The sequence below is a fragment of the Copadichromis virginalis genome, linkage group LG7, assembly GCF_057382275.1.
Source record: "Copadichromis virginalis isolate Kocher_CV1m ecotype Utaka linkage group LG7, C_Virginalis_male_GT1.1, whole genome shotgun sequence".
In the NCBI taxonomy this organism is placed as follows: Eukaryota; Metazoa; Chordata; class Actinopteri; order Cichliformes; family Cichlidae; genus Copadichromis; species Copadichromis virginalis.
This window is the reverse complement of record NC_140624.1, coordinates 43,771,861-43,783,434: the sequence shown is the minus strand read 5'-3', so window position 1 is coordinate 43,783,434 and position 11,574 is coordinate 43,771,861. Positions and strand designations below refer to the sequence as shown.

General features: G+C 40.6%; 1 protein-coding gene across 1 annotated transcript; it reads right to left on the bottom strand.

The window, feature by feature from the left end:
• Nucleotides 1-969: 969 nt before the first annotated feature.
• Nucleotides 970-10,343, bottom strand: LOC146705742 (keratin, type I cytoskeletal 18). Its single transcript, XM_085463548.1, has 10 exons — nt 10,275-10,343; nt 7,334-7,606; nt 7,083-7,208; nt 6,563-6,645; nt 5,736-5,892; nt 4,382-4,546; nt 4,161-4,286; nt 2,892-3,109; nt 2,073-2,101; nt 970-1,552 (listed from the first exon to the last, which is right to left on the bottom strand). The coding sequence occupies exons 2-10, from the start codon at nt 7,595-7,597 to the stop codon at nt 1,437-1,439; spliced, it is 1,284 nt and encodes a 427-aa protein (XP_085319674.1). The 5' UTR covers nt 7,598-7,606; nt 10,275-10,343; the 3' UTR covers nt 970-1,436.
• Between the last annotated feature and the right edge of the window lie 1,231 nt (nt 10,344-11,574).

The following is an 11,574-nucleotide window of genomic DNA, read 5'->3' as shown; positions in this document are numbered from 1 at the left end:
GTACAGTAATGCCACTGTTTTGCACATGTCTCAACTCTGTACATTTTATTTTATATATTTTATTTATTGTTTACTCTATTTAATTTGTAAAATATGTGTATACACACACACACACACACACACACACACACACGTAGAAAAATATTTAGTATACACATCCAGAAATGCATATACTATTATATATTGTACATATATTTATTAGTTTCAGATGTAGCCATTCTTGTATTTTGCTTGTTTACATTATTGTATTTTGCACAACTCTGTTGCTTGTGAAGCTCGCACACAAGAATTTCACTCACATGTGCTGTACCAATGTACCTGCACATGTGATGTGACAATAAAAGTGATTTGATTTGACATTCACACACTGGTGATGGCAAGCTACATTGTAGCCACAGCCACCCTGGGACGCACTGACAGAGGCGAGGCTGCCGGACACTGGCGCCACCGGGCCCCCTGACCACCACCAGTAGGCAACGGGTGAAGTGTCTCGCCCAAGGACACAACGACCGAGACTGTCCAAGCCGGGGCTCGAACCGGCAACATTCCAATTACAAGGCGAACTCCCAACTCTTGAGCCACGATCGCCCTAGGTTGTACTTTTCATGACTGTTTATATATTGTCCCTTTAAACCTGGCTGCACTTTATGCTTAACTTCAGTAAACTTGTTTAATTAAATAAAATCTTTTAAACATGGCCTAAGGAGCTGGGAAAGAAAAGCTATCGGATGAGAGGTGAAATGTCTTCAAACAACTTAAAGAAGTCCAGGCGCTTTTCTTTCCAATCTTCTTAGACTAAGATGACCTGGTTGAATGAGAACCTTCACAGACGTTTAACATGGCAAAGCACTTCTGTGCTGAAGAATAGCCTCATGAAGCCTTTAGGCTGACTCTAAGTTGCTCAATTCAGACTCAAAAAATCCCAAAATCTAGGCCATTATCAAAGGTGATGTAAGAATAGAGAAGGTGGACACATTGTGGATTTATTCTGTCTTTGTATTCAGAATGCAAACAGTAAACAGCAGACATGAAATTGTTGTAAAAGGAACAGAGGTTCATTTAGTAAAATGAATGTTATCGCACTAGGAATTAAACATCATTTGACTACAAAACCCTTTATTAGTAAAACAGAGTTTAGCAGTGATCAGTCAGTTTTCACACATTTCTATCTAAAAGTCAATGAACTCATGCAAAGCATAGCTTGTTTGTAGTGACGTCTGAATCACGTTTCATGTGAGATGATAGGAAACACAGGACATTCATAGTCAGTCATTACTGTACCTCCAACAATGCTCTCAGCTTCATTTTCACAATTCATGAGTAATAGGGCGGACTCTTAATTTTTCTTGTTTTTCCTTTTCTCCTTTTTTTTGAAAAAAGTTCTAACTTCTACTTATTTTGTTTATTTTAAAATTTCAGCTGGCTCTTTGCTTGTTCTATTTCTTCGACTCCTCAATCTGCTCCACTTCGCTGGACTCGTCCACCACCTTGCCGTTGATCATGGTCTGAGTCACCACCTTCACGATCTTTCTGGTGCGGACTTCGGGCTCCTCTGTGTTTAAAAGACATGAGAAGAGAATGTGAGGCTGACTAAACTAGTTTTTTACGCATATAAATACATTAAAAAAATGTAAAATCTCAGTAGTTTCACATATAGGATGATATGTGACTGCTACTAAAGCACAGAGTTTGTAAAAGTTGTGTTACCTATTCATCTCACATCACATCACACTCCAGTTTCTTAATCCAGCAGTGCAAGTCAGAGAGATTAGGACACACAACACGGGGGAAATGTTTTCAGACCCACATTAGTTGCTATAGGAGCTGAGCTGTAAGTGGTTTGTGCATTGTTTGGATATTTACATAACTATAATTATTTGTGGGCCTCCTGGGTGTGGTAAAAGATAGATATACCCTTCTGTCTGTCTGTCTGTCTGTCTGTCTACTACAATGCTGGCTCAGATCCACATTTGACTTTGAATACAGTTTTCCTTTTTTGCTTGACTTATCTTTCTCATAACTTCACTTTTGGTCATTCTTTCCTTCCATAAAGTTTTCAATAACTCACTCACTTTTTGGTGGAGGAGGGACTTCTTTGACTCTGAAGGGCAGAAAGAAAACCTGTTAGAATTACCTTTCAATTAAAGCAAGACTAACACAATCAAAGCAATCATTTAAAGGGAACTTATATATATTTTATAATAGCTGGTTTCATGCAGCTTTATTTCAGTTTTTAGCTCTTTTTGATGTCAGTGAGAGCAGATATCCTTAATATAGTCACCTCAGGCACACAGATCTGGCTGTGAGTGCAAAAGCCCCACCCATTTGTTGTTCAAACCTTCGGTTTGTTAGGGGCAGCCAATCAGAAAAACACTGCCCTAAAAGGACTCTTAGCATGAAACACGCCCGGACACTGACAGCAAGCTTCAGTTTCTTACAACTTGCTTATCATTATATTTTTTTGTGATTAGGTTTTATAAACAACGCAGTACAGTTTACACTCTCGTCAGTTTTCCTGTCTGTTGAGAACATTGCCACAGTAACAGTGTTCTCACCAAAGCTGACATCTGAGAACGGCTACACCCAACAATGCCAGGCGGCAGGCTAAGAAACGCTTGATGTAAGATGATCATACAGGTATTGTGATCAAGGCAACAGTGTAGCCAAATTATCCCCATTCTGACTGAACATCAAACTACAAGGATGCACCATAATCTCTGAGTATATCAGGTGTGTTATTGTCCTTCTCTAACTTCTTCACTAAAGTTTCTGTGTTACCTGCTGGCCAAAGCTAACATACAGATTTATTTTAAAGGGCTGGGTAAAGCATACTTAATTATAATTTCCCTTTGAGACATGCGCTACATCTTTATTAGTATTGCTATACTTACGAGTCCTCTCCCTCCAGCAGGCGTCTGTAGGTGGCGATCTCCATCTCCAGGTTTTGCTTGATGCGAAGAAGCTGCTCGTAGTCGGTCTTGGTGCGCTGCATGTCCAGCCTGAGCTGAGAGAGGTCCTCCTCCAGCTGGTTCAGGGTGACCTGCAGCCGCTCCATCTCAGCAGAATACTTTTGACCCGTCTCACCGAGGTTTCCCTCCAGAGCTGCTATCTGAGGAGCAAAAGGGAACAAAACAAAGCAATCTATATCCGGAATTGCCGTGAATATTCCTCATAGTCGTGATATCAGTATCAAGTTAAAAAACACCGGCATGTCCACCGGACATGATAACCCTATGATTCTCCTCATAACAGTGACTCTGCTGTGTTGTGTTGTAACCAGCGATCAGTAATATGATGACATAGTAGGTCGCCTGATTCTGAAATTGCTTCCCAAGCCCATATCAACAAACTCCTGTGAACGGACAAGTCCTTGGCACCTAAAGCAAACATTTGCTGCTCAGACACAATTAACCCACCTCGCCACTGAACCTCACCCCATACTATTTTGCAACTGAATGTGATATGTCCCTGCACGGTAAAACATGTTTACTGTCAACACAGGATTAAACGAAAGAAAAACAAAATGATTTTTTTCCCAGAATATAAGATGCAGTGGTCTGGAAATGTACAAAGAATGTACACGAAACTTATCTGGACATCTGTAAGGATTTTCTGTTGCTGTTGGACAAATCTCTTTCTTTAATACAACACCATATTTCAGTGCGGCTTTTTGAAAAGTTAATACTCGTAACCATAAATTTAGAATCACGCCTGAGGTGTGTTTGCACTGCTCTTGCGGGTATTAGGCTATGTTTGCACAACTCAAAATGGTTTTTTTTAACCGAAACACAGACACGTCACTCTTCTGCCTGCAGAAAGGAAAAACAGCAGTGAAGTAAGACCACACCCTCACCTCCACCACAACCTTTCCTAGGGATGGGCGACTTTTCTTGCTGTAGTCACTGTGTAGACATTCTCTGTCTACACAGTGACTTTTTCAATTCGATTTTACATACAGTCAAATGACAGTAAGGTGCTTTGTATTTAAAGGTAAATACACTAACTGGGAAAATTCCAACAATTAGACAACCCCTATGAGCAAGCACAAGACAGTCGGAAGGAAAAACCATCTAACATGACCAGTTGGTGATGAGTGGAAGCTAAAGGAATTTACAGTATGTCCGTGCGCTGTTTCATCTTGCTGTTGCATCCCAGCTCACCTGTTTGTGCAGACTCTCCAGCTCCACCTCCAGGGTCTGCAGGAAGCGCTGCCTCTCGGTCAGCTCTCCCTGAGCTCCCCTCAGAGCCTCGTTGCTCTCCTTCACCTCATTCTGCATCGTCTCCAGCTGGCAAAGAAGTGTTTTCTGTGACCTTTTGTGTAACTTTGCGAGGACCATTCAACATTATTACAGTGATTCACACTAGATATTACTCCCCACACCTTCTTGCGATACCACTGCTCCGCCTGTTCCTTGTTCCTCTTCACAATGCCCTCATATTGGGAACGCAGCTCGGACAGAATGGTGCCCAGCTCGGGCCCGGTGGCAGAGTCCACCTCCACGTTCACCTCATCTCTGGCAATACGAGACTTCATCTGCTCGAGTTCCTGTAGGCACACAGGAGATTGTTTTTATTACATTGCTCACATTGTCATTTTTAAACCAAATTATTTTAGTTGCACTGTGTATTAAATGTCACTTCTAATTAAATGTAACCAACACTGGTTTCCACAGTCAGCATATGAAGAAGGCGTGGAAGAGATCGCTGAACCCTACACCGCAGAGTGACAGAGAGGATGTGATGGCACTTTAATTATTTAGATGTTTCTCATAAATACTGAATGGGAAAGAGCTCAGCTTACCCCTGGCCTTTCAACTTGCACACAAATAATCCTGCTCAAGCATGCTTGGTGGATTTCTTTCACTCTCTCTTCTTTGTTACATTGTTCTCTGTCACTAGTCTGTTTTATTCTAAAGTAGTGTATTACTAAAGCTCTTGATATATGTTTATACACATTTTTCTAAACTTTATTGGGCAACAAACTTGAATTATAGTTTATATATTTCATGCTTAGTCACTGAATTCTTGCTTAGGGTCTATCTAATGTCCCAATGCTCCCCAAAGAGACACTGCTTATCTAAATGAGTTGCCATATATTCAACAAAAAGGCATAGATTCCAGAGATTCACATTCACAAAGCAAGCACCACATGGGTAAAATACATAAAAATTAAGAATATGTGATCTGTTCTAATAATCTACTCTTATTTGGTTAAATTCATGCTGAATATTTGCAGCAGTTCATTGTTTCATTGTGAAAATGAGGTTTTAAAAACCTCCAGTCTCGGACATATTGCTTCTTTCTTTGCATCACATTATTCTAGTGGCCTCTAAGTGGCACCAAATAGGATCTACACAGTCTTGTTTCAGTAAAAGGGAGATCAGTTCCTCCTTTGGTGTGAGGGGGTAAGTTTATCTTTGCCTTGGAGAACACCTCGGATCAGCTGACTGGACAGAGAGAGCAGGTGTGAGCAACCAGATCTACCTGCTGCTTTTGTCCACAGTAACCAGAGGACCACCTATCGCTGCGCTCTCCTCAACCACACATCGTTTTCTGTCTATGTTGGCGCTAAAAAAGCCCACTGAGTCCACCAAAGTGGGTCAAGCGTGTTTCAAGCAAGTGTTTGTGAGGGCAGGCTGGGGAAGGGAGAGGGCCAAAATGAAAATGAGACTACACAAATGTCAAGTAGTGAGAAGAGAAAACGAGAACATGGGGATGGTGGCAAACACACTAACCTCTTCATGGTTTTTCTTGAGGAAGTAAAGTTCCTCTTTCAGGCTGTCCAAATCTCCCCTCAAAGAGGCGATGATCTGCTCGTGATCGGTCTTGGCCTTTTTCAGGGCAATACAGTCTCGCTCCACAGACTGACACATCACCATTTCAGTCTCCCATCTAGTAGTTTGGAAAGACGAGCAGCATCGTATATTACAGTAAACTTTTATTCATTACCTCCACAGATAAACTGCTTTCCCCCCCCCTTGTTTTTACTGCGGTAGAAACTGCCTATGGATATGATTGGATATGACATGTTTGCAGGAAAAAGTACTTTAATGTTTTGTTTTTTCATAATTAAAGTTAAACATTTGCATTTGTGTTGCTGTACTTCTGCTTCTGACTTCCCTTTGCATAATATTTATTAGTCAAAGTAGTAAGAAATGCCTATGCAGTCAGGAAGTCTTACAAAAGTAGCCTGAAATTAATTAATACAGCAATAAAAACTCAAAGAACACAAACATTTTCTAATAATAAGAAAAACTTTGTATTAAATATACATTTACTGATATATACTGATAAATATTTGGCTGTATGTAATGAAAACTGTATGTTAGCTGACATACTATCCTTTTTATGCTTTTTAGTGTTCCTACAGTAATCTTTTAATTTAATAATCAGTACTTAAATAACTTTTTCCAAAGAACGCTGTGTTAATGTGCAAACATTTTTTTGTTGATTGAGCAAATGTTTGACAGAGGCGTCAATGACATTATTAACAGAAACATCTCTTTGTATCATTCTGCGAAAACAGCTTTATATCACCATGGTGCAATCATTAATCACTCACTTGATTCTGAAGTCATCGGCAGCCAGTTTAGCATTATCGATCTCTAGCATGAGACGAGCATTTTCCAAGGTCTTCTTCCTCACCTGATAAATATTAACATAGGTCAATAATAGCATTAAATCCTGGACTAAAGCTTATATAATATAATTTAACTTTAGTGTATGTTCATGTTACCTTTGTGTGTTACACTAATAGCAACAAGGTTTCTAAATGATACATTAAGAGTTGGATTTGTTCGAGCTTCATTGAACTGTGACTAATTCTGTTTTAAAAAGCACAAAACAATCATTAACTCTGGCCTGGCTTCTTTTACTACTTGTTAACTAGAAGTATGAGCTGATTCTGCCTGTGATGACTCCCCTAGTGCACTTCCTGCTAAAATAGATCTGATATTTGCATGAATGTTTTGTCTATGTAAAGTGATCAGTCATTATAACCTTGAGCCTTGTTTGCCCCTTCTAAACTCAGATCTTATGCTGACCTGACATTTTCCCCTGCCTGCCTGCCACTCGATGCCTACCTCTTGCTCAACAGCATGAGCTTGGGCCATCATGGAATCGAGGTCATGACCTTTGGGAATGCGTTCGAGCATCAGCTGCTTAATTTTCATTTCCAGATCAGCGTTGGAGCGCTCCAGTGAACGCACCTGGAGGATACAAAGAGCCACAGAGAAGGGAGGACACAAGTTAATGATCAAAGTCTTTCAGCTTACTGCTTGTGTTATTTCCTGGGCTGATAACGTAACAGTGGAGTGCTGTGTTATTGTCAGACCTTGTCCAGGTAGTTGGCCAGACGGTTGTTGAGACTCTGCATAGCTTCCTTCTCATTGGTGCTGTTGCCATGCAGTCCGTTAATTTGAAGGCTTGCTGGCCCGTTGAGATCCTGGCTGATGGAAGCTGAACGGGTGAGCGGGCTCGCTACAGCGAAAGACACAGAAGCCCGAGAGCGAGCACGGCCGGTGTCCATCAGCGAACGGCTGGAAAAGGAGGGCTGACGGCCAATAGAGTAGCTTTTCATTGAAATACTGGAGGCCATGATTGGCGGCTGTGAAGGCGTAAAGAACAAAGCAAAAAGGTTCGGGGGTTAAACAATGTTGTGTTTCAAGCCAGTGGTTCCCAACCTTTCTGATATGCCTCACGGCCCCTTTATCAACTCAATTTAAACTGGATCTGGACAGCTTTTACCTTACAATATCAAGGTTTTGCAGTCATGTGACCACTAACCGCATGGCGTTAACTTGTCTAGCATTTTTTGTAAATGTGACAAATGTCAGGTCAGTTGAACAAGACGCCAATTACACAGCCCTGGACACCATTGGTCGCAAGGGCAAAATGTGTATTCCCCAACCTGATGGCAAATGGTCGCTGGAGGTTGATGCTAGGCCTTGCCCCGTCAGCCAGCGACAGATCTTGCCAGATACCCGACCATTTGGCAAAAAGCTTGATTTTGTTGGTTGGTAGTTTCCGTGGAGCATGTGCTCTTGAGTGCAAAGATTCACTAACTACTCTCTGAGCGCCTTCAGAGTAAAAGCTGCACCTTTTGAAACGTGTTGGTTGGGGCAACGAAGTACAAATTTTACTTTAAAGATGAACATTCTTCGTTTAAGGTTTGCCTCAAACTTTTAAAACTTCTACTACTGCTCGGCAAGTATTTTGTGACTATTTGCAGACAACTGGCACCTTCCAAGCAAACTACAGGCAACTGTGGCAATCTGCATTAAACATTAAAAAGGTAGCCTCCTCTTTGCAGCTGATTTCATACCGACAGCCAGCGACTTCCAGCAAACACTCGCCAACCAGTTGGTAAATAGATATTTTTTTCCTCAAGACTGACTAGAATAACTTTAATGACAACTTTTAAATGTGTTTTATTTATTTATTTATCCATCCTATAAGTTAACAAGTGAGCAGCTTAAACTTGATTTTAGTAGTTCTGTGCTATTAGCTGACAGTTAGCTATAATGTTAGCTACTAATCTCAGCCAGTTGTTTGTATTTAAAGCATATGTACATTTATTTTGGTTGTGTATTTCCATTGCTAGCCATTACTTTTAGTTGTCTTTAATGCTGAAACCTGCTCTCATCTTACATTAAATGGTTAATTTCTGTTATTACATATTAGCTAAGTTTGGCTATGTAGCATGACTTACCCTTGGGGTACTTATACGTTTATTTTTAACTACGAAGACAAGACGGAGGAAATGCATAAACTTGAGAAACAGAACCAGAGCACAATCACAGAGGTTTAGTCTCTTACAGGTTCATATCTTCGAAGAGAGCAGATGAATGTTTAAATTACACACATCATAACTTCAAAAGCCAGTCTGTTTGACCTTTGGCAGTCATTTAAATGTAGTGTTGCATGAGATCCGGTTGTAGAAAAGCTCTTTTGTGATCCTTGAGCAAATGTGCTTTATTCTAGCATTTCAGCAGACTTTGATGGAAATACAAGTAGGGTCTTATATTCAAGACCACTGATCGCCCACTGAAAATGATGAAAGGAGTCTTTCAATGAGCGTATGCACGGCTGCCTCGTGGCTGTTCATCCTAAGCATCTGCATCAAGAGATGACTGACTTCGTGGCCGGAGACTCTTCAGTCTGTCAGTCTCAGCTCTGTGCAGACATAATTCAACTCAAGTCAGCATAAAATCTAAATGCAAATGACCACAGCTCGGCTATGGGCTGAAGAAGAGCCTCTCACTGAGACTGTGGGACTCTCACATATTCTTTTACGTCTGATAATAAGATGTGTTTTATATTCAAGAAGAGACTGATAGAGGATTTCTAAAAGAACAGAAGCAAACAGAGAAGGATACAGGTGTCTATGCGCCTTCAAATGGCACGTCTTTGTAATCGGTTTTTAATGATCAATGATGTTACTGTCAGTAATATTAGGCAAGGCAAGGCAAGGCAAGGCAAGTTTATTTGTATAGCACAATTCAACAACAAGGTGATTCAAAGTGCTTTACAGAGACATTAGAAACAAGAACAAATAAAAAGCATGATTTAAAATTGATTAAAACAAGCAAATAAACTAACTAACTAATATTAGTACCAACGCAACAGGTGTTCATGGTATTTCCTTGACTTTACAAAAGGTTAACTGTTTTTTGGATGTCAAACGTAGTGAAGGACAGGGTGGCTTTGTGTGTGTGTGTGTGTGTGTGTGTGTGTGTGTGTGTGTGTGTGTGTGTGTGTGTGTGTGTGTGTGTGTGTGTGTGTACGCTCGCAAAGTTTCAGTAGCAGATTAGCGGTCAAGGGAACCTCTCTGTCTCTCTGTCACTTGATCCTCACAACACCGTTCCCACAACACTACAAAGGACCCAGCAGGAGACAGACAGTCCTTGTTCAGATGAGAGATAGAGCTTGGGAAAATGATCTAGAAAATATTCAGAGTGAATTCCAGCAACACAACGGGACACGCTGTACAGCAGGAAATGGGCATTTTATAATGTGGGATCATCAGCACGCTATCAACTGACTAATATGTGTGCTGACCATTTGAATGAAACTGAGCAAGAAGTTTAGAAGTTTTATTTGGATTCATGTCAGTGCATTATTATAATTATTCCATGATAACAACCTTATTACTAATTAAATGTATTAAACAAGCAAGCAAAACCACTAATTAATATTTACCTGTTTCATTTAAGTCTGATTCCTAAAAATAAAGAATAAAAGAATAAAACCAACAAGATATATATTCTCCTTACCAGGACTTTGTTCAGGTAGAGTCAGTCTACGATCCAGAAGAATGTAGTAGGCTCTGTTTGCTGCTGATGCTACAGGTGTGCTTATATGCAGGTGAGCGGGAGTGGGAGGATCTAACTCTCAAGTAGAGGTGTGTTTAATGCACCTGAAGGTCTTGAGAAAGGTAGGGTGCTCTTCCCACTCATGCCTGCTCACTTTATGTCTTTGTCATTGTTATTTGCGTTTAAACTCCGATGAAAAGTGAACAGGTAAACTAAACGCAAGACATAATGAAAAAACCAGGTGCTACATTTTTGGGAGGTGATGGTAGGGATAGGAGCTTTAGATCTCCTCCAGGCCCAGTGTTTCCGCTTTATAAGCACAATAAAATTTTGCATTAAGAGAATCAGTGATGTTCACTGAAGAGACTTGAGTTTCATATGTCTTTTGTTTTAGGTCACCTACTGAATGACGCTAACAGATGATAACAGTCATTCCGTGGGCTGATAACCTGTCTGCTGGGTAGCAATGGCTTGTTGTGGTTGGCTGATGAAAGTAGTGAGTAAAAGAGCTGCGGTGTAAAACCATAAAGCAGTGAGCACAAAGATGCTCGCAAGGCATTACAATAATTTTTTATTAGTGATATAAAGACATTGATTAGAGTAACTTTCTGAGTAACTAATACTCCTTAACCAGCATATCCTCAAAACGTAGCTACTGTGCTGTTCAGTTTCCACCTCTCATCACAATAATGTGTGTGCTCTCATGTGTCTGTGCTATTGAATATCTAATTAGCCCCACCAGCCTTTTACCGCTAGCACGTATGTGTGCGAGGCTCCACCTGTGGATCTCTGCAACCCTCCTGCCCTGCAGTCACTCATCCTGCTGTAACTCAACCCTCCTTCTCCACGCTGGAGATGAAATATTCAAAAAGTCACTCAGAGAAGGAAAAGCTGCTGGTGGAAGCACTTATACACAAATGTGGTAGAGGATGAGAAAATTAGCCAAACGATCAGTGCTTTCTGTAATTGGTGCACTGAGGAACAAGACAGAAAAATGTTTCAGTGTACTTAAAATTTTAACCTCTAAACTAATTGTGTATGCGTTCTTTACTATGGAAGCTCCTTTTCATGCTTATACCCTCAAATTCCCACAGAGGAAGAAAGACCAGGGACTCCATTTACTCTGGTCTTGTGAATTTTGTCTATGCAAAGTCTCAGAGAAATAGTGGTGCTGCTGATATTAAAATGCAGGTAAAGCATGTGATTCCAGCCTGTATTATCATATTCAAATTGAAGTCTGATGAAAATAACGCGTGCGTCT